The sequence below is a fragment of the Nerophis ophidion genome, linkage group LG03 (genome assembly GCF_033978795.1).
Source record: "Nerophis ophidion isolate RoL-2023_Sa linkage group LG03, RoL_Noph_v1.0, whole genome shotgun sequence".
NCBI classification, from domain to species: Eukaryota; Metazoa; Chordata; class Actinopteri; order Syngnathiformes; family Syngnathidae; genus Nerophis; species Nerophis ophidion.
In genome coordinates this window covers 41,984,121-42,007,817 of record NC_084613.1, presented here as the reverse complement: position 1 = coordinate 42,007,817, position 23,697 = coordinate 41,984,121, and the positions used below count along the sequence as shown (strand labels likewise).

Genomic DNA, 23,697 nt, shown 5'->3' with positions numbered 1-23,697 from the left:
TAATGGAATTGATATGAACATGTTAAAAAGGTTATTGAAGAGATTTCAGTACCATTAAAGGGAAACTGCACTTTTTTTTTTTAAATGTTGCCTATCGTTCACAATCATTATGAAAGACATGACGACAGATGTATGTTTTATTTTTTTTAATGCATTCTAAATAGTAAATAAATGGGATCAAAAGTCTGTTTAAAATTGAGTCTAAGGGATCCACTCTATTCTGCCTCAGAAACCATTCAAACACCTCCATTAAGGTTTTATATACACTATGTAAGTATATATGTAATGTAGTAACAGGCACATTTATAATACCATTTAATATGTACATATTTTGCTAATTTGAATTAAGGAATTATGCTGCCGGGTTTATTTTGCATCATTTTCAAAAAGGCAACCCAATGTTAATTTTTTACCTACTGGAGACTTTATGAGAGTCAACAAACATATAAAAAAATATATACATCTGTCGTCATGTCTTTTATCATGAAAAAGTGTAGTTCACCTTTAAGAAACAGTTCAAAGTACAAAAAAGTAGAATAATTTTGAAAATATTGATAATCTCATTCATCTCACTATATGAAATACGACTTACTTCACTATTTATAATTATTTTATTTTTATTTTTTTCAGAATTGTATTATTTATAAGGATATATTGTGAACTAATTGACAACAGGAAGTGAACAAAAGTTGTAGCAATTACTATGAAATAAAAATGGTAGGATTAAATAAACTGTTGAAAAAAGCAACTGGAAATTGTAATGTATTATGTTGTAATTGTATGCATGTTTGAAATAAATTCGGACCATTAACCACTCAAACCATTGCACTGTACATCTAATTGCAAATACAATAAAGGTATTTTGTTAATTTTCCATATAATTCTAATGCTTTTTAAAGTAAGAAAGCTGTTTGGCTGGTTAGGGTTAAATATTTAATTAATTTAATCAGAAAATTGTAAGGAAATAATGGTACACTAGGTTACGTCGAACAAACAAATTAAAACTCCCTTTCCTGTCTACATGAATGTACAATAACTAAAAATAGAAACAATGTGTGACCCTGCAGTCCAACAATATCATTTAAAACTTTTTGTGTGGACCAAAGGCAATGAATGTCTGTATATACGTTACAAAAATCTCTATGTTGCTATGTGAATAGCCTTAATCAGTGAAATATCAGAGGTACGTAACTGACCGATCCATTTCGCAGTAGATTGGTAGGATTGCTGTGTGGCACAGGAAGGAGAAGGCCATGGTGGGGATGGCATAGGCACTCTGAAACACACAGTAGTGTTGCTTTTAGCACATTATCAGCTCACATTCTTACACATATACTGTATGAGGGGGCCAGTAGATGGAGGCAAGGTGTGTGTCGATACAACAATGTAGGCTAATAATATCAAGAGGAAATGTATTTGTTTATAAAAATAAATACATGTGTGTCATAATGGCTGGGTTTTAAAAAGGTTATTTTCACAGCTGAAAGCATACACTTTATGAGCTTTGTGAGTGTCAGCTACAGTAAAACACAGTCTATCTTTCAAAAAAGGAAAGGGTGACTTGTTATCAGTGCCTACAAACTGCATTAGACTCACTTTTTACAACTTTTCAGCCACCTCGCTTTGTTTTTCATGTGAGTGTGTGTGTGTGCGTGTTTGTGCAGCAGGGAAGGGCTATTTAATGTACGTACGCGACTGGAGATGACAAAGAGTTTGGGTGTGCAATCTGAGTTGGAGAAATTTGATACCTGGATAAACAGGGAGAGAAGAGGGAGCGTGTTATTCCTGAAAAAAGAGATGACATGCACCAAATAGGAAGGAGAAGGGCGAGGTAAAAATCCAAATTCCACCGCTTAGCGTTTTGGGGCTGCAAGGCAAACATTCCTCTCAGTTAAGCCATGCCAGGTCTGGAGTCATAGTATCGTTTGTATAATAAGAGGTCAGAGGTCGCTTCCAGGTTGAGGAAATGTAAGGGGGACAAAAGGGGGGCCACTGAACTTCCTCCCCATTAGGTAGCAGTCAATCCACCATGCTCTCTGGTACTTATCAAGTTCGTCTAGCTTAGACTGCCATGGTCACACTCATCTGATAAAGGAAGCTGTTATTACCTGAAATACACCTGGAAATTTGGTCACGTTTTGTGCCAGTGGGCAGGGGATTGACCATTTCTTGACCACGACCTGAGAAGGAGACAATGTATCAAGCAAAATAAAACCAACACGACAGAGGATGTATACTAAAAAGTATACAAACAAACTTACCACAATGACAAAGTACAGCATGCAGAAGAAGGCCAGGCTGCTGGTGTAGCCCAGAAAACCTAAAAGGAGACATATCGGCTGACCCGTCTACAGTATGTCTTTTAAGGATGATTTTTCTACTTTGCATACCAATTTTTGGCAATATTGCAAGAGGAAGGATGACACATAGTGTGATGAAGATCAGCAGCAGTCTGCCATCTTGATACCATGTCTCTCTAGAAAAGAAAAACAGACATAAGAAGACAACTGATTAATACAAATGCACACAGCTGATTGAAATGAAAATGAAGACACGCAAATTCATGATTAATTGTTAGTGCCGTTAGTGTGTCCTGTACATACAGTATTTATTGCCCATTTTATTATTATATAATTTTTATGTTACTTATTTTTATATTTAGACCATTTTGCACAGTATACTTTTAAACTTTCACACATGCAATTACTTTTAAGATTTCTTTAAAAATGTAGTCCAAGGGGTTTGTGATGAAAATGTATTTTCATTGTACTTGCGCAATGAAAAAGTTCCTTCAAAAGTAAAACTATTTTAGGTTCAATCCATCCATTTACTACCGCTTGTCCCACTCAAGGTCGCGGGGGGCTTAAACCTGTCCTAGCTTCACTCTTGATTAGGCAAAAATGAGTGCACTACTTAGCTGCAACCAGCAGAGGTGGTATTGATTTAGTCTCAACCAGAGTTGTATATAGAAAGTATCGACTTGTGCGGCTCTGCCCAAAAGCATGCAGTCAATTCATTCTCGCATTTGTTTTTCTGACAAAATAAACCAAAATAATAATCTATTTTGTCATTTCAGGACATTTTTGGGCCGTTTGTGATGCACTCCACTGCTATATTCATGCAGTGTTTAGTGACCAGCGGCTCTCTAACACGCTACCGCCAGTGAAATGTACATCAGGAAAAACCCAAGGACCAAAAATTTAAATACTACACTCATTTTGACAAAATCCTCATTAGCTTTGGACCAACAATAACAGAAAACATTATGACTTTTGTGTGAAGTCAACTGTGATGTCTGCCTCTAGTGTATTGTTTGTAATCATAATAATGCAATCCCCTGCCAATGCGACAGATGAGTAGGCAGACAAGTCATTTGCCAAGGTGGGTCTTCATGGCTCGTTTTGACGTAAATAAGGTCAAAAAAGGACCATCACTTAGCCTGTTACCCGACTATAATCACTGCGCTATACCAACCCGTGCTTTTACGTTTTTGAATATTTTTTGTAGGTTTTGCTGTGGTGAGTCATGGCTTCCTGATTTCATTATCACCATATTAACATGAATGCTGAACTAATGCTGCTTTTTACTACAATATTTATCAGTTTAGTTTGGATTATTAGTGACATATGCAGAAAGGGTACAATTTTACAGCAACATTTTGTCAGGCAAAGTGTATTAATTAGCTCCCGAGAGTGCGATCAACCACATTTCCCATGTGTATTGAAGGATTTCAATATTTCGAAAACTAACTACACATTTTGCTAGCATTAACATACACCTAATAAAAGGAGCATATTGATCTTTGAGACACTTGTGATTTAGGGCTATATAGGTAAACATTGATTGATTGAGTGATCCTACCATCATATTTCTGCATAACTATCATATAATTACCATGCAGATGCAGTCGTTTTGTATAAGGTATTACAGTAAATGGTTAGTTTTAGTAACCCACATAAAAAGGGACATACAAAAGAGCCCTAACATGAGGGTGTGAGGAATTTGCGAGCGGCAATATTCATTGAGATAAGGCATCGGAGGAGCAATTACCATGGAAACTGGACTCAGATGAGACATGGAAACCCAACCCTTCCATCCATCCATCCATTTTCCACCGCTTATTCCCTTTTGGGGTCGCGGGGGGCGCTGGTGCCTATCTCAGCTACAATAGGACGGAAGGCGGTGTACACCCTGGACAAGTCACCACCTCATCGCAGGGCCAACACAGATAGACAGACAACATTCACACTCACATTCACACACTAGGGCCAATTTAGTGTTGCCAATCAACCTATCCCCAGGTGCATGTTTTTGGAAGTGGGAGGAAGCCGGAGTACCCGGAGGGAACCCACGCATTCACGGGGAGAACATGCAAACTCCTCACAGAAAGATCCGGAGCCTGGGATTGAACCCAGGACTGCAGGACCTTTGTATTGTGAGGCAGACGCACTAACCCCTCTTCCACCGTGAAGCCCCCATGTGAAAAGAAAATCAGACTCTGTGCAGAAGGAGAAGACAGACATTTTGCAAGGAGCCAGAGGTGGCAAGATGTCTCCCTTTCCTTACTTGTGGCCATGAGGGAATTTGTATGTATTTGTTTCTTCTCCCTTTAGTATGTATACTTGCTTACCTCGCACAAGAAATTGTTGTTATTGGCTCTCTAGCCTTCCCATGTGAACATTCACTTCTCATATTTTCTTCCTTTCAGGTATGCAATTGCTCCCCGTATTTTTTTGGGAGGGGCACATCCCTATGCCTCACAACAGGGCATGTTTACATCAAACACTTGGCAAAAACTCTTCAATTAAAAGAAATGTATAAGGAGGAAGTAAAATGAAGGAGTTGCAATGCTAATTTTAAATTGGTAATCAAAGAAGCTGAGTCATCCAAACAACTAATAAGCAGCTATGAAATATGACATATTTTTTTAATACAATCTAACAGGTGTTATTTCACTGAGAGTGAAAATATGACTTTTAACAGGATAAATATTAAAATAAATTCATGAAAAATGGATTCTCTATATATTGGGTGGGGGTTGTCTTATATTTGGATCAATATGGTCAATTATACTTTAACATATAAAATAGCCACTAGAAAATGGCATCCTTATACAATTCACCAGAGATCATCATATGATGCAGGGGTAGGGAACCTATGGCTCTCGAGCCAGATGTTGCTCTTTTGATGACTGCATCCGGCTCTCAGATAAATCTTAGCTGACATTGCTTAAAACGATAAGTAATGAATAATTCCGTTGGTAATCACAGTTTTGATCGATTGATTGAAACTTTTATTAGTAAATTGCACAGTACAGTACATATTCCGTACAATTGACCACTAAATGGTAACACCCGAATAAGTTTTTCAACTTGTTTAAGTCGGGGTCCATGTAAATCATTTCATGGTACATGTTAAAAACAACGTTGAAAATATAAAACATTCTCATGCATTTTGATCTATCCATCCGTTTTCTACCCCACCAGTTCAAGAATCTGCATTAAGAAGTATTTTATTTATTATTGGTTAGCTTCAGAATAACAATGTTATTAAAAAGAATAAGAGACTTATTATACTCTAAAACTGTTGGTCTTACTTAAAAATGCACGTATTTAGTTATATTCAGTGTTAAAAAATATTATATGGCTCTCACAGAAATACATTTTAAAATATTTAGCTTTCATGGCTCTCTCAGCCTAAAAGGTTCCCGACCCCTGATATGATGCATACGATACCAGTGCAACCGCACAGATTTCTCTCAACCTCGAAAATAAAATTAGGAGGGCATGCGTTACTCAAGGCTATAAGACATTCGTCAGAAAAAACGTAGTCATGAAATGTCAGGGACAGCATGGATGTTCTTAAAGTTCCTTAAAATGAGACGCTTCTGGAAATTTGTCTCCATTTTATGCTCAAATGCAGAGCGACAGTCCCCTCATGTGGTATCCATTAAAGGCTTTAGCTCTCACAAACCATAACAATTATGTAATTCACATTCAAACGTTACAACGCTCCATCAAACCATGTATTGTTTTGTTTCGTTTTTTTTTTTTTTTACATAGAGAGGGGAAATAATATTTGCTTTCATCGTGATTGAGGCGGGCCAGGTGTTGAAGGTTACACATGTGGAAGGCAGGTCGGCTCCACTGTGGGTCGAGGTCAGACAGGAGGAGTGGTGCATGTCGTGGCGACCGCAGCATGGGGCCAGGCCGCCCGGCTCCGACACTCTTTATGGGGATCCCAGAGTCAGTAGCACCTGTTCTGACCACATCAACACTCAGTGACCCCTATATGGCAGTTTCACTGCAGCTACAGAGTCAGCAAGGGATGCTGATGGATTTATCTTTGATTCTTCACCTATCCTGCTCAGCAACTCAATTTCATGCAGGCAATTTGTTAAATATACGTGACGTCACGTCCGGCTTCGCTTGGCTAATTAAATTTGCGTGGTTGGTCAACCCAGCGTCTGTTTTCAATGGGTACTCTGTGACATTTGACTTTTTTGAAGAAAAAAATGCCCAACGCTTTCGTTGTTTTTGGCTATACAAACCGTTAAAATCACAAAAAGGATAAGCATTTCTTCGAGAGTTCCTCGAGAGGTAATCAAGAAGGGCGGAGGAATGCAAAATTTTACAAAACACGACAAGAAAAGTTGTACCCACTCAGAGCCAACGAATGCACGAGTTTGCAGTGATCTATTCGTTAATGGTTTGTTTGATATACTTTTAACATTTAGTATTTCCCATTTAAGTAGGATCTTGATAATATTTGTATTTCTTAAAAATACATTTTTGCTATGAGTATTTTGTAAAGTCCCAACTCGGCGAGTCTAAATAAAAAAAAAAGCAAATGTGAGTAAAATCTAAAAGAGTTAGTGAAGTGAAGTGAAGTGAATTATATTTATATAGCGCTTTTCTCAAGTGACTCAAAGCGCTTTACATAGTGACACCCAATATCTAAGTTACATTTAAACCAGTGTGGATGGCACTGGGAGCAGGTGGGTAAAGTGTCTTGCCCAAGGACACAACGGCAGTAACTAGGATGGCACACGCGGGAATCGAACCTGCAACTCTCAACTTGCAGTTAAACCTTTACCAAAGGCAACAGTCATAAATGAAGCTCTCAGCACAAACACAAAGTTGAAAACTATAGTAATATTTTGATAAAGACGGGGAAAACATGCATACTCGTAAACGGCACGGGCAACATCAAGGCAACAAACATGGCTGTAGACGCAATCTTACCCCGCGTAAAAACAACGCATATGTTTTCTGGGAGAGTCTTGATTCCAATTTTCTTGACCGAGCCATGTACAAAGAAGATGTGGACCTCCATTTTTTTCCAAGCTTTCATATTTGTTGTTGTGTAGAATGATGTCTGAAGCACAATATATTTTGATATGTATGGGAACTCCACCAAAGAATAATCCTTGATACCACTCAACAAATCTTTTTTTTGATAAAGTATTGGGATCTATTCCATTGCATAGTTGGATTTTTTGCTAGTATCTGCCTTTTGCAGGAAGGTCTCGGCCCTTTTCATAGTTGGATAGATTGCGCGCTGCTTGCTGCACAACAGCCATCTTAGTTTGGTTGACCACCACAGTTTTTTTACTTGCGGGAAGAAGTGATGTGACGGAATACAAACAATATGTCATGTTTGAATTTCTTTTTGACGAAAGCACCCTGCATGGTAGGGATGCCCCCATCAAGGATTGTTGCTGCCGGTTTCGATACATATCATCCATAAGTGAGATCGGCTGATCCCAATACCAATCACATGTATTAACAGTCAGTTTTTCAATGTGTTTATTGTGAGGGCTATTGATAGATTATCAATATCGGCACAAAATTTTAACTAGTTCTTTAATTCCATCTATCCATTTTCTACCGCTTGTCCTGTTCATACAATTGTTTGATCAAAACAAACTCAACAGTCCACAAAAACAAAACCAAAAACTATCATCTATCACTCATTGAAAACATTTTCATTTCTCCTTTCATTAAAAGTAATTATTTTCTGAATGATACTCTGAATTAACAAAAAATTAAGATTTTGAGAAAATATGAAGATGGATGCCGAAATGAGTTTCCTCCGCCGAGTGGCGGGTCTCTCCATAAGAGATAGGGTGAGAAGCTCTGCCAATGACAGAGCTCCCGGATAACAGACTGTCATCCGGGAGGAACTCAGATTAAAGCTGATGCTCCTTCACAACGAGAGGAGCCAGATGAGGTGGTTTGGGCATCTGGTCAGGATGCCACCCAAACAGCTCCCTGTTTAGGGCACGTCCGACCGGCAGGAGGCCACAGGGAAGACCCAGGACACGTTGGGAAGACTATGTCTCCCGGCTGGCCTGGGAACGCCTCGGGATTTTATATCAATGTCATATTATCCCCTTTTTAGACTCATATTCATCTCTTTGTTCATTAACTGTTAATAATATGCTTACTTTCTTCCGTAACACGCTTCCATCAACACTTTAACTTTACTAAGCACGTATTTCGTCTGATATTTCCAGGGCTGCCAAGCCTCAAACTAAGTGTGAGAGACATCCAATTTCACCCTTTCTCATGCCACACTTGACATTTCTCAGTCTTAAAATTTCCCATTTACTACTCTATATTTTTTATAATAATAAACTTTTTTCTTCGCGACATCATGTAGTTCGAATACTGATTGATTGAGAGAAAGAACCAATGTAAACCGATCAGAAGCCACCGAAAGCAGTTCTTGGCATCTTTATCTTTCACACACATCTCAGGGCAGTGTTGTCAACTTGGCGACTTTCTCGCTAAATGTAAAATCTTTCCAACTCCCCTTAGTTACTCTCTTTCTAAAAAACAAATAGTGACAAATTTAACGACTTTTTTTTAGATGTTTTGAAGACATGAAAGCGCGTCAACGTACAAGCGGCAGCTGAGCCTTTCCTCACAGGCGGTCGGTCACCTGTCTACTGTATGTCTCCTCTTGGACAGCTTTTACTAAAAACACATTTCGTTGTACTTTCAAGTGCAATGAAAATAAAGTTCCATTCCAGTCCGAGCAAAGAGGAGACACACACCCACTCTGTACAAAGCTGCTGCTTTTTCTGCCTTGGTTTTCAGAGTGAAATAATGAAAACTTTTCATCACTGTCACGCTTCAAATAAAAAGAAAACTGTCGTTCATGTTATGGCCAGTCAATAGATTTGGTTAGTTCATGAATATCACAAGCCTTCAATTTTTTTTAATCAAATTTGATACTCTCACATTTAACGATTTTAAAGCAAAAAAAATACAACTAAAGTTTAAACTAAGAATCAATAGAATAAAATTAATTTACAGTTATAATCATATTTTTCTTTTTACTCATTTTCATGTCTCACTACCTTATTCCTCTCCTACATCGTCCATTATAATCAATACTGCAAATGAGCCAATTATGTCATCTATCAACTTCTAGAAACGTTTATAACAGTCAATAGCTACTTTCCTTGGTGAGGAGTTTGCAACACTGGAAGATGAAGAGAGATCAGAAGAGATTGAAGACAGTCAGGATGGAATTGAGAGATATAAATGGAGAACATAGGTGCAGAGGATGAGACAGAAGAGCCACCAGAGAAAACACTGGAGATGATTTTCATTTCCAATTTCTGGGTATTTACTGCAAGACTAGTATTAGGGGGTCACAGTGCAGGGAAAGCTGTTGGAGAGGAGTACATCAGTCTTAAGGCATAAATAGACGTTGAAACAGGCCAAATTAGTGTTAAAAAAGATAATCCATCCATTTTCTACCGCTTGTCCCTTTTGGGGTAACAGGGGGTGCTGGAGCCTATCTCAGTTGCATTTGGGCGGAAGGCGGTGTACACCCTGGACAACTCGCTACCTCATTGTAGGGCCAACATGGATAGACAACATTCACACTCACACACTAGGGCCAATTTAGAGTTGCCAATCAACCTATCCCCAGGTGCATGTCTTTGGAGGTGGGAGGAAGCCGGAGTACCCGGTAGGAACCCACACAGTCACGGGGAGAACACGCAAACTCCACACAGAGAGATCCCGAGCCTGGGATTGAACTCAAGATGAAATTTCTTTTAAACGCATCATGCCACCAAAGTCTCATTTGTCTTTTTCTGAAACTTGGCAGCCCTGTATTTTTACTTAGCTTAGCACTTTTCTTAGCTATTAACATGCCTGCTCCTGCTTGCTCCCAGTGTGTAACATGTTTAGCCTCATTCTAATACTTGATAATGATACCTAAGCAAATCTACCTAAGTAATGGATGGAGCTGAATATTATTAACTTAGGGCCGCGGTCCTACGCTTCGTATGGAGACGCATATTTAGATGCTAGCTTATCAGTTGAGGAACTCAATATAGTGTCAGCCAGGGAGGTTCTTCGTTTGTGATCGGCATTATTAAGGCATCCATCCATCCATCCATCTTCTTCCGCTTATCCGAGGTCGGGTCGCGGGGGCAGCAGCCTAAGCAGGGAAGCCCAGACTTCCCTCTCCCCAGCCACTTCGTCTAGCTCTTCCCGGGGGATCCCGAGGCGTTCCCAGGCCAGCCGGGAGACATAGTCTTTCCAACGTGTCCTGGGTCTTCCCCGAGGCCTCCTACCGGTTGGACGTGCCCTAAACACCTCCCTCGGGAGGCGTTCGGGTGGCATCCTGACCAGATGCCCGAACCACCTCATCTGGCTCCTCTCGATGTGGAGGAGCAGCGGCTTTACTTTGAGTTCCTCCCGGATGACAGAGCTTCTCACCCTATCTCTAAGGGAGAGCCCCGCCACCCGGCGGAGGAAACTCATTTCGGCCGCTTGTACCCGTGATCTTATCCTTTCGGTCATGACCCAAAGCTCATGACCATAGGTGAGGATGGGAACGTAGATCGACCGGTAAATTGAGAGCTTTGCCTTCTGGCTCAGCTCCTTCTTCACCACAACAGATCGGTACAACGTCCGCATTACTGAAGACGCCGCACCGATCCGCCTGTCGATCTCACGATCCACTCTTCCCCCACTCGTGAACAAGACTCCTAGGTACTTGAACTCCTCCACTTGGGGCAGGGTCTCCTCCCCAACCCGGAGATGGCACTCCACCCTTTTCCGGGAGAGAACCATGGACTCGGATTTGGAGGTGCTGATTCTCATTCCGGCCGCTTCACACTCGGCTGCGAACCGATCCAGTGAGAGCTGAAGATCCCGGCCAGATGAAGCCAACAGGACCACATCGTCTGCAAAAAGCAGAGACCTAATCCCGCGGCCACCAAACCGGAACCCCTCAATGCCTTGACTGCGCCTAGAAATTCTGTCCATAAAAGTTATGAACAGAATCGGTGACAAAGGGCAACCTTGGCGGAGTCCAACCCTCACTGGAAACGTGTCCGACTTACTGCCAGCAATGCGGACCAAGCATTAAGGCAATAATTGGAATTAATTGGTAAAGGCAATCATGTACTTTTTCAAAAAAATCGCCAATACTGATTGGAGGATGATTGATTGGCACATCTTTAGTACTACGGATAAGTGCCAAATCTGTTACGTTTTTGGCACCAGGTACAAATTTATGTACAATCCAACAGTGCCATCTTACGCTATCTGGGTTGCACATGACGTCACGGCGACTCAGCTGATTTTTAGCACTTCCGCACTTGGCAATTACTCCATTAGCACTGAGAGCCAAACTATCTCTAGGTAATTTTAAATGCTTTAACATAAGTAATTGACTTTGGATCCAAAGTAAGTAAAGTAAGGGTGCTACTTTGATGCTAATTTATATTGGCTTTGTTATAGACATGCTAATGATTAGCATTAATTATTCTATAAGGCAATTTCAACACCTTCAAATTTGTTATTAAAAACTACAACTAAGATGCACGTTACAATTAAACAGCTGGTGTGTAATAAGTATAATACTTACATTAATAACACTTTTTATGATGCAACAAAATATTAGACAGCAAAGACTGAACTGACTCGTCAATCCACCCTAAAATACACACTATTGCAATCTAGCGTCTTGGACTTGCAATTGTAATTGAGACTCAGAAAAAGGTATAATAAACCAAGATATAACAACTGGACAGCAGTTATTAACTAATTTTTAAATGTTGCAATACAAATTGAGATAGGCACCAGTCCCCCGCAATCCCAAGAGGGACAAGCTGTAGAAAATGGATGGATGGACAAATAATATTTATTGACACACAAAAGTACCACAAAATGGTACCGTTGAGTACCGGTATCGATTCCCAGGTACCGGGAATTGGTAACGTATTGGTTTGAATGTGAATATCCTACATGAACACTTGTGTACAGACAGAGTAAATATTACAGGGGACTTATGAAGAGTTGTGTTTTTTGTGACCTACATATGTTGTTACAATGTTGGCTACTGAGCTTGCACACAGTTTTAGATATCTCTGCCTGCGATTTTTCGAGTTTTTTTTTAAGATTGCCTACGTAGTGACATCACAGGGAGGTGGACGTACATACAGTATGTGGTCATTCTTGGACATGCTGTCTCAAAAATGCTTCTCTGCCTTTGCTGAGCCTACAGAGCTGAAACTGATGTCGAGGAACTTCTATATGTTCCTTTTCGTTTCATGCATTCCCGTCTGCTCAATGTCTGGAAAATAAATACTATTGAATGAATAATTCTGTGTCCTGAAAAATAATAGCAGTGATGTTCATCTTCAAGATATACATTTAAACAGTGTTCATTTTCAAAAGGAACATTTTGATATTTTCGGCGAGGGCACATAGGGCGTTTGTTGCCCCACAAACAGCAATCTTGTCTCCAGACTCAAAAAATGAGTTCACAGACAAAACATTCTAACAAAATTTACACCAAAAAATATTATATCGACCACGAGGAAGTGTGTTAGATGTAGGCTAGAAGCATCATATAGGTTTTCTATTTATATTCCCCATTTATTTTTTTCCACTAATTTAAATGTATTTAAATACACATTGCTCCAACACAATGTGATGTAGTTTAAAAATGGCAGTGACATGGCTACCCTATTCAGTGTACCTTGCAGGTTTATGTAGATGGCAAATAACGTGCCAGTTATCAGTTAGCAATTATCGCAACAGTTTTTAGTTAACAGTTTTTAGTTATTCTAGTTGTTAGCTAGAGATTAAAGCATCAGTTGTCAGCTAGCAATGAGTGCACCAATAATTTGCGTGTGATTAACGTGCAAGTTGTCAACTAGCGATTAACGCCCCAGTTTTTGGCTAGCAATTAAAGCGGCAGTTGTCAGATAGCAATGAGTGGGCCAATTTCAGCTAACGGTTAGCGCATCGGTTGTCAGCTACCAATAAGTGCGCCAAATGTCGTTCAGTGCACCGGTTTTTATTTAGCCATTAGCGACACTATACTGTATCATTTGAATATCGCGGTTTTACACAATAACAAGGTATGTTTAGGACCAGTTTAATTTAAAACACATTTTTATACAAGATATATAAGTAGGGGTTCTCTGCTCCACTTATCAGTGTCAGTCTGGGGGTCCTTACTCTGGAGACCCCTGCTGTAATTTAATACAATGGGGACTTTTAACTCTCCTGGGAAGACCTACAGGATTTCTGAACATGGGAATTTTGTCCATTTACACTAAAGAACTCTTGTGAGGTCAAAAGACCATGGATGCTGGACTGAGGCCTGCCTCACAGTCATTGCACTAGTTAATTTTGAAGGGGTTTGATGTGGTCACAGCTCTTAAATTTTTTGACATTCGGAAACTATGGAACTCTTTTTAAAAATCCTAAGAAGGGAGTCGCAACAAGAAGTCAAGTTTCCGACCCCATGTGTATCACAAGCCCTAATTGATTAATCACTTGGTAATGCAAAAAACATTTCCATTAGGATTCGTTCCAAAGACGCTGTGGGCTTATTGCAGAGGAACATAACATCTTGAACCCTGTGAAATGTGGAAGACACAAGATACCCCCAAGCTAACGATGGAGCAAGACTGCCTTGGAGTCGGCCTCAACAAAGTGTTTACTAACAAAGTAAAGCTGGCTGTTGCGGCACAATCTCACATCTACAGCGAGGGAGGGAAGAAATGTTTTGTTCAAGTTTCATCTGGCTGCTTTCAGATGAATGGGCCATGAAACAACAACGATTTTTAACAGAAGACGCTGTAATACAAAACATCTCAGTTATTCCGGCTTTGATGGGCTTGAGTGCGCCTCAGCTTGCGTCTCAAAGCCAACTAATTAACAGAGACCTATTTTGTTTTTCTCGACGGCGTGCGGCAATTATACTGGCAAAACTGATATCCCCTTGTATCAGTCTGATTCTGGAGAACATGTGCGAGAGATTTAAGGGTGAGAGCAAAGAGCTAATAAAAAACAGATGATCCAACACTTGATGGAGGGGAGTGAAAGGCGCTTGAACGGGTTTAGAGTCTGTGGTCAAAAATAAAGTGATACAAGTCAATACGTTGATTTCTCTGTGAGGGTGAGGCGCTTCAGAGCAGCGGAAAGTCAGTGTATCTGAGACTAATGCGTTGTTCTGTTTTTTGACACACACACAGCATGCGAGTAGTGGTAAAGCTTAAGGGAGACATTGTCCTCTACCACATTATTCTCAAGTTTCTTGTTGCGTAGTTTTGTGGTCACACGTGTCAAAAATGACTTAACATTAGGTACTTCTACACAAGAGCTGCAACAATAAAGGGAATAACTTAAGTTTAATACTAGTTAAGAATTACATTTAACATGATTATATTTACTAGTGGAATGCATTGGTCTCATGGTGGTTTGTCTGCCAGCACATACATTTTATTGTGCACAACAAAAGTGGTCATGTTTACATTTTGTATGAGAGCAACAGTACTTCTAAGAAAACAACAACAAAGGAATACAAAGAGGCTGTCATGTATTTTAATCCTCATTAAGTCAGCTAGATGAGAAGAAGAATCTTACAGTATTTAAGAGGAGACTGTGTAGTAAAATACTGCAGTGTCCAGAGCTGAAGCAAATCAACATTTGTGAGTGGGTGTATTTTTGTCCTTTTTAGCTGTGTATCTTCAAAAGTTACTCTGATGATAACCATCACGGTTTTGTTCCAGCAGGTTAGGAACCCCGGCTGCCTCGATACCAAAATTTAATACTAAAAATAGCACCTCAAATAGCGCCTATTGGAACCGCTGGTTCCAATATAGGCAGCAGAAACAATTAAGAGCCGTCCAATATGGGTGGGACAAAATATTAGTATCGTCTAAGTATGCATTATATGATGATTTCTTATCCTTTCTTCAGTCACACACTTACGTGCTGTACATTATTGTTGTTGTTCTTTTAAGTTAGTTAAGTTGTTTCATTTCAGTCAAGTACATACAGCAATTAGCAACATTATGTGCACACTTTATATGTTCAAAACAAATACAAATTAACTGTGAATGTTGTGTGTCTATCTGTGTTGGTCCTGCGATGAAGTGGCGACTTGGCCAGGGTGTATCCCGCCTTCCGCCCGAATGCAGCTGGGATAGGCTCCAGCACCACCCGCGACCCCAAAACGGACAAGCAGTAGAAAATGGATGGATGGATTTATTTGATTACGTGTAGGTTGAAGCATCATATTAGTTTGCCTACCACTCTTAAACCGTATTTTTTTTTACTTTGTTCTTTTTAATTTATTCATTTAAAAAATGTGCACAAAACATTTTTGTTTCACACGCTGTTTAAGTGCACACAGATGTTCATAATTAAATTTTAAATGTATTCCTTGTTTTTAAATCTTTTTAAGTGTGTTAAATTTTTCAATTTCTTATTTTAAATGATTCCATAGATTGACTCCTTTAATTGAATTTTCTTTAACATTAGTCAATATTTTTTTGCGCACACACACACACCCTATTATCATATATATCTGATGTATGACACGGAAATACTTCCAAGGTTTGTAAGTAATTAGATATGATCAAAATAGTATCAATCATACAAAGATTCACAATTTATTTTGAGAGATAATAAGGTCGCCAGTCACGTAATTTCTTGACGTAGATGTAGGAACCACAGATTTCTTCATCACCAACAATGCATATCCTGCTGACTTTGTGAGAGCCAAAAACAATTACTTTGGGAAAACTTAAGAACCATAAACTTATATTGTTGATCCTGAGTTAAAAGAGGATGAGCTACAACATTTTGAAGTTCTGCTAAACAAATCTATCTTTAGTGAAACACTATAACATCATGTAGCAGTATTGCTAGGTGCTAAAGAAGACATACAAACTACGAACATGATAAAAGAATGGCTCACTGTACAATGCCTGCTCTTACTTTGATGATGACTGATATGATGTCCATATCTTTATGTGAAGAATTATTCATGATGCACACTAAGGGTTAACAAGGAAAAGTCTCCCAGCAGACATACTCTTCGGTTGTGTGTTGTTTGTCTCCATCTCCGGGTATGAATTGAATGTCACATATGAACAACTTCTACATTTATGGCTAAATCATCCTACTATCCAGATGAGAGGCATGATTTCTAATCTAGAATAACTTTGACGAGCCGGGACGCAATGATGCGGGAGCAGCAGCTGAGGACTAGAGAGCTGTATGTTATCAACCTGCAGCTAAAAATAGTCTGTATTACCCCTTATAGTAACACAATCGCTAATATTTGGTTGATATTCAGGTCACAATATGTAAATTAAGTATTGTTGGTGGGTTTTGGATGGTCATTCAGAGGGTTTTGTGGGCAAAATAGAGAGCCCCCTTTGACCACATTGTTAGCGGATGTATTATGTATTATTTATATACAAATTAGAATGCAGAAAAAAAGAAAAACATGTGTTCATGTCTTGTATAAGGATTGTGAAAAATAGACAGCACATCTCGCTCTAACTGTTGCTTATTTCCAGTTCAAAGCGGAATATGACTGAATTTGTGGCATTTTGAGATGTCTGGACAGCATTTTCCCATACTTTGCAGATTTTACATACAATTGGATATATATATATATATATATATATATATAATGGATACAATGGAAAACAATTAAGCATATAAAGTCAACTTGTTTTTCCACTCTACTGTTATTTTGAATACCAGGTGAATTCTGAATGCTACATATTTGCTGCCATTTTGTGGTCAATATAATTAATTCAATGACCTTTGAAAGTACAATCCAAACAACCTTCCCGAGTCATGGTGTAAAAAAAAATAAAATAATACTGTATGCAACTAACATACAGGTCAACACACATGGTAACACATAACATCCTGCTCACTGAAACATTGTCGATATTATGAAAAAGGTCCAAACACCATGAAAACAATTGTAAATTACACCCATTTAAATCCATTACAGTGCAGGATGGGAAAAATGTAAAACACTCTCTCCACACTTGTCCATGTTTGTGGCAATTTAGCTGCTTGATATTTATGATTAGTTACAAAAATTTAAGAAAGTCGTCACGAAAGTAAACAAGGCAGGAGTCAAACTTTAATTTTTTTACACACACACACACACACACACACACACGCACGCACGCACGCACGCGCACACGCACACGCACACGCACACGCACACAATACATATTGCATTCCTTTACATGCAGTCGGCTTTCGTTCCCCGGTCAAACTGTTTTAGCCCAATGCGCCCCCCAAGTAAAACATTTGGACATCCCTGGTCTACAAGATCGCTAATTGTATTTATATTCTCAATCTATATATTGTTCATCTCATAGTAGCTGTATTACAATACAATCATATTAAGCCCACTTGCACAAAAAATAGAGGGAATCCTGTCTGGTGCGATATATTTCTGGTTGTGATTGCAACACAATTGTGATTGAATCCTGGCTACATATTCAACTTTATTTTAATTATGTTTAATTTGTTATTTTTTCACTAATGTTATATTTTTTCTAGGGGTGGGCAAATTAATGCGTTAATTACGAGTTAACTCATCAATCTATTAACGCCGACAATTATTTTATCGCACATTTGCGTATGTTGTTTACATGCTTTTATTTCGTTAACGCCTTTTCTTAACAAGACGGCGTCGCCCGGATTGGCTTTGGCGTCGAGGGGCTCTTGGTAAAGATGGAACATTTGGCAAAAATACCGGACAATTCTGCAAATTTCATGGCTGGCTTACAGCGTGGTTACTCCGGAATCACTTACGACCGCCAGACAATTCTGGATGTGGATAGATCGGGCCGTTTTGGACTGAATGACGCGTGCTTGCTAGACCGGCTAGCTAGCATGAGAATACTTTGCCGGCTACATCCAGCGGCCTGTGAAGCAGCGGACTATATGTGTTGTCTTTCTATTTATGAATAATGCAGACGAGGAGTGTTGGCTGAGTTCTTAACGTTTACTTTCAGAGCGTGCATATCACAACATACAAGATGCCGTCATGGCGACACAACCTATACCGGGCTACCGCGCATGCTCGTCACTCCTGTTGCATGCTGGGTAGGGTAGTTCTTTATTTCCCTGGCTCATAACATCACAATATAGTACCATGTATATGATGCGTTCAGTTTATCAAAGCACCAAGCAAACAATCGGAAAATTCCCATCATATCAATTCCTAGATATGGTCATAATTATTTTAAGTGCACTATGCAGAATAAACACATTATTAATATTGCTAGTAGGGATAATTTGATCAAAAATTCCCTAAAACACCCCACTACCTATCATATAGGTTTTTTTAAACATAAGATCCCTGATAAAAAAATGTTTCTGCTGTTACCACAGAAATTGCCTGTTCAGATGTTATGATTGTGGCTCAGAGATTTGTATGTAGATTATATTTATTTTCCATAACAAACAGGATAACTTAAATACCCTGGCAGTGGCAATAAGCTTAAATGTTTGTATTTACATTTTTTGAGTTGATTTTCATAAAATATGCTATTTAACTGCTACTGTTTAACAAGGACTGATTTAAATTGTGTTTGCACAACAAATGTTTTGGCGCTTTTGTTCACGTGGGAGAATATTCCAATAAAGGTGCACGACACACTACTTTTGAATTCATTATTGGGCTTTGCGTATACAATGCAATTAATCGCGATTAATCTGAGAAATAGTGCGATTAACTTTGATTACAATTTTTAATCGTTGCCCAGCCCTAATTTTTTCCCTATTACCGTATTTTCCGGACCAAAAGGCGCATTTAAAATTATTTCATTTTTTAAAAATAAAATTCGACACTGCGCCCTTTAACTCGGTGCGCCTAATGTACGGATTAATTCTGGTAGTGTTTACTGACCTCGAAGCAGTTTTATTTGTTACACGATGTAATATAATAGAATAGAATAGAAAGTACTTTATTGATCTCTGGGGGAAATTCAGCTAAATGTGACCAGTTGATGGCAGTCATACATTTTGCGGGCGGCGTGGTGTAGTGGGTAGAGCAGCCGGCCAGAAACCTGACAGTTGCAGGTTCGCTTCCCACCTATTGACATCCAAAAAAATCGCTGCCGTTGTGTCCTTGGGCAGGACACTTCACCCTCTCCCCCCGGTGCCGCTCACACTGGCGCATGAATGATAGGTGGTGGTCGGAGGGGTCGTAGGCGCAAACTGGCAGCCACGCTTCCGTCAGTCTACCTCAGGGCAGCTGTGGCTACTACCAGGTGTGAATGAATGTTGAGTCCCACTTCTCTGTGAGCGCTTTGAGTGTCTAGAAAAGTGCGATATAAATCTAAGTTATTATTATTAATTTCGACCCAACTCTCTAGTTTGATACACACATTAAGTGTTTCCAAAACAGCCTTCTCTCATCTCTGTAATATCGCTCAAATCAGCCCTATTTTGTCGACCATAGATGCTGAGATCGTTATTTATGCGTTCATTACGTATTTGAGGAATTTCTAGCAACAAAAAGGCTTCAACTGTACCTACCCGGACTGGTCTGGACTTAGGAAACTGGTGATGGCTGCAGGAAGCTCTGACTTCAAGATGAATAAATATGACGACATGGCTGCAAGAGGGGAGAGGTACAGTTTAGATGGTGTGCATTTGCAATGGAAGCACAAAAAAGACACAAAGCACAGCATGCCAAACACATTGGATGATTCTGTGTTGCTGTGTATCCAGCACACAGGGTGTAGGGGTCTGAGTTAATGCAGACGGGTGGGGCAGGCAGCTCATGGGGATCACAAGCAAAGCCCTTGGTGCAGAGAAGCAGACGCTGTGCAGATTTTTGGACCGCCGGAGCAGTGCATGAAGAAATGAGGGGGGAGGAATGCAAACAATAATGATATCTGACGCTAATCCTGCTACTTCTCCCCTTTCTCCACTTTCCTCCAACTAGGAAACAGGACATTATCAGCCTCTGACATCCTTCCCTAGACAGCCAATCGGAGGAAGGGATCAGGGTCCCTTCCTTGGGTCATACTTGCCCCAAAAGCACAAGAGGCGGGTGAATGGAAGTAGAGATGGAGACCAGAACAAGAGAATGTTTGTGGTGTGAAATGAGCTTCAGATGCAACGTGTGGCCGGTGATAAGGGCAGACGATGTTTAGGGATTACATTTTGGGAAGGCAGACACAGCCTGGGTTAGGTGGGACCTTATTGCCCCCGGGAAAAGATTTTGGCGCTTGCCGTTAAATAAACTACGACCATAATCTCTCAAATCCTGCATATGTTTATAAAAGAGAACTCTTCCAATAACCCTTCAGCCCACACAGACACAAGGACACTCAAGGAAGCATGAAAGTCTGCCAGTAAATGGACCAGACGTCACACACATTTGTTTTGTCCAATTTTTGCATAAACTTTAAACGGATGCAATACATTTATTGTTACATTAGTACTGCACTCTACAAACCCCGTTTCCATTTGAGTTGGGAAATTGTGTAAGATGTAAATAAAAAAAAGGAATACAACGATTTGCAAATCATTTTTAACCCATATACAATTGAATGCACTGCAAAAACAAGATATTTGATATTCAAACTCATAAACTTTATTTTTTTTTTGCAAATAATAATAAACTTAGAATTTCATGGCTGCAACACGTGCAAACATAGATGGGAAAGGGCATGTTCACCACTGTGTTACATCACCTTCTCTTTTAACAACACTCAATAAATGTTTGGGAACTGAGGAAACTAATTGTTGAAGCGTTGAAAGTGGAATTCTTTCCCATTCTTGTTTTATGTAGAGCTTCAGTCATTCAACAGTCCGGGGTCTCCGCTGTTGTATTTTCTGCTTCATAATGCGCCACACATTTTCGATGGGAGACAGGTCTGGACTGCAGGCGGGCCAGGAAAGTACCCGCACTCTTTTTTTACAAAGCCACGCTGTTGTAACACGTGCTGAATGTGGCTTGGCATTGTCTTGCTGGAATAAGCAGGGGCGTCCATGAAAAAGACGGTGCTTAGATGGCAGCAAATGTTGTTCCAAAACCTGTATGTACCTTTCAGCATTAATGGTGCCTTCACAGATGTGTAATTTACCCATGCCTTGGGCACTAATGCATCCCCATACCATCATAGATGCTGGCTTTTGAACTTTGCGTCCATAACAGTCTGAATGGTTCGCTTCCCCTTTGGTCCGGATGACACGATGTTGAATATTTCCAAAAACAATTTGAAATGTGGACTCGTCAGACAACAGAACACTTTTCTACTTTGCTTCCGTCCAATTTAGATGATCTTGGGCCCAGAGAAGCCGGCGGCGTTTCTGGATGTTGTTGATAAATGGCTTTTGCTTTGCATAGTAGAGCTTTAACTTGCACTTACAGATGTAGCGAGAAACTGTATTTAGTGACAATGGTTTTCTGAAGTGTTCCTGAGCCCATGTGGTGATATCATTTAGCGATTTATGTTGGTTTTTGATACAGTGCCGTCTGATGGCTCAAAGGTCACGGTCATTCAATGTTGGTTTCCAGCCATGCCGCTTACATGGAGTGATTTCTCCAGATTCTCTGAACCTTCTGATGATATTATGGACCGTAGATGTTGAAATCCCTAAATTTCTTGCAATTGCACTTTGTTCTACGTTGTTCTAAAAGTGTTTGACTATTTGCTCACGCGGTTGTTGACAAAGGGTTGTACCTCGCCCCATCCTTTCTTGTAAAAGACTGAGCATTTTTTGGGAAGCTGTTTTTATATCCAATCATGGCACCCACCTGTTCCCAATTAGCCTGCACACCTGTGGGATGTTCCAAATAAGTGTTTGATGAGCATTCCTCAACTTTATCAGTATTTATTGCCCCCATCCCAAATTCTTTGTCACGTATTTGCAAAAAAAAATATTTATCTGTTTGAACATCAAATATGTCGTCTTAGCAGCATATTCATCTGAATATGGGTTGAAAATGATTTGCAAATCATTGTATTCCGTTTACATTTACATCTAACACAATTTCCCAACTCATATGGAAACGGGGTTTGTATATTTTGCCAAAAGTTGCTGTATAAATTTAATTTTTAAAGTTTTAATGATGCAAATTAGTCAAACATGTTATGTGTGCAACTAGAAATAAAAATAAGCAGATGTGTGCTACATGTTTTTTCATTTAGGGGTAAGGGATATTTGTTCTCATGTCCTTTACATAGGGTTAAACAAAGTGCATGAGCTGGCGACTTGTCTAGGGTGTACGCCGCCTTCCGGCCGAATGCAGCTGAGATAGGCTCCAGCACTGAAAGGGACAAGCGGTAGAAAATGGATGGATGGATTCAGACTTTAGCATTTTGTAGGGAAAGTGACTGTATTCGGTGTCTGAAGTAAAAAAGGATGCAACCCACCTCACTATGAGGAAGCATGAAACAGTTGATTTTTGCCAGCCAATCAGAAAGAGGTAATCATATTAATAATACTGATTTTAAAAAGGCAGCCCGGTGGAAGAGGGGTTAGTGCTTCTGCCTCACAATACGAAGGTCCGGTATTCAATTCTGCGCTCGGGATCTTTTTGTGAGGAGTTTGCATGCCTCCCCGTGACTGCATGGGTTCCCTCCGGGTACTCCGGCTTTCACCCACCCCCAAGGACATGCACCTGGAGATAGGTTGATTGGTAACACTAAATGGGCTCTAGTGTGTGAATATGAGTGTGAATGTTGTCTGTCTATCTGTGTTGGCCCTGTGATGAGGTGGAGACTTGTCCAGGGTGTACCCCGCCAACCGCCCGAATGCAGCTAAGATAGGCTCCAGTGAGCCCCCGCAACCCCAAAAGGGACAAGCGATAGAAAATGGATGGACGGATGGATTTTAAAAAATGCAATACATATTTTTAATGACAATATTTTGTAGCAAAATAAAAAAGTCTAAAGTAGTTTTTTTTCCCTTCCCAGATTTCATTTTAGTGATGCACAATGAATAAATAGAACCACTAAGACTGATTTATTTCTACAGTACAGAATGAGCGAGGGTCACTCGAAAAAATGAGCAGCAGGGTTTTTCATTTGTGTTCACTTGTTAATCAATAGGTTATACGGAACAATTGTACAGAATACAGACACGCGTTGTGTAGTGTAGTAGTAATAGCTTCTCAAGGTTTAATACAACATCCAAGTTGATTGCTGCTGAAGCAATATGATACAAATTGTAAAGATTTTTCAAACATAAAGATACTTTTTTGTACTGAGTCACTAATAAAGAAGTAAACATTATGTACTACAGTATAATTTATTTCTTAGCTGGAGTTTAATGGCATTCATGTCACTGATCATCATTATCTTACAATTAGCCTCATAACCTGGTGTTTGCTCACCCAACTTTTTTTCCAAGCTTAACT

At 39.7% G+C, this 23,697-nt stretch overlaps 1 protein-coding gene across 8 annotated transcripts in view; it reads right to left on the bottom strand.

Annotated features, from left to right (window-relative positions):
- slc38a6 (solute carrier family 38 member 6) overlaps positions 1-23,697 on the bottom strand; it is a 101,845-nt gene that overhangs the window by 64,912 nt on the left and 13,236 nt on the right. For all 8 annotated transcript variants that reach the window (XR_009806124.1, XR_009806125.1, XR_009806123.1 and 5 more), the window contains 6 exons: positions 19,860-19,938; positions 2,391-2,476; positions 2,262-2,320; positions 2,109-2,180; positions 1,692-1,748; positions 1,197-1,276 (listed from right to left, as the gene is read on the bottom strand). Coding sequence is in view for 5 of the 8 variants with exons in the window: in XM_061895220.1 (XP_061751204.1) it covers positions 1,197-1,276; positions 1,692-1,748; positions 2,109-2,180; positions 2,262-2,320; positions 2,391-2,476; positions 19,860-19,938 (433 nt within the window). In the remaining 3 variants the exon portion in view is untranslated. The remainder of the gene's footprint in view (positions 1-1,196; positions 1,277-1,691; positions 1,749-2,108; positions 2,181-2,261; positions 2,321-2,390; positions 2,477-19,859; positions 19,939-23,697) is intronic.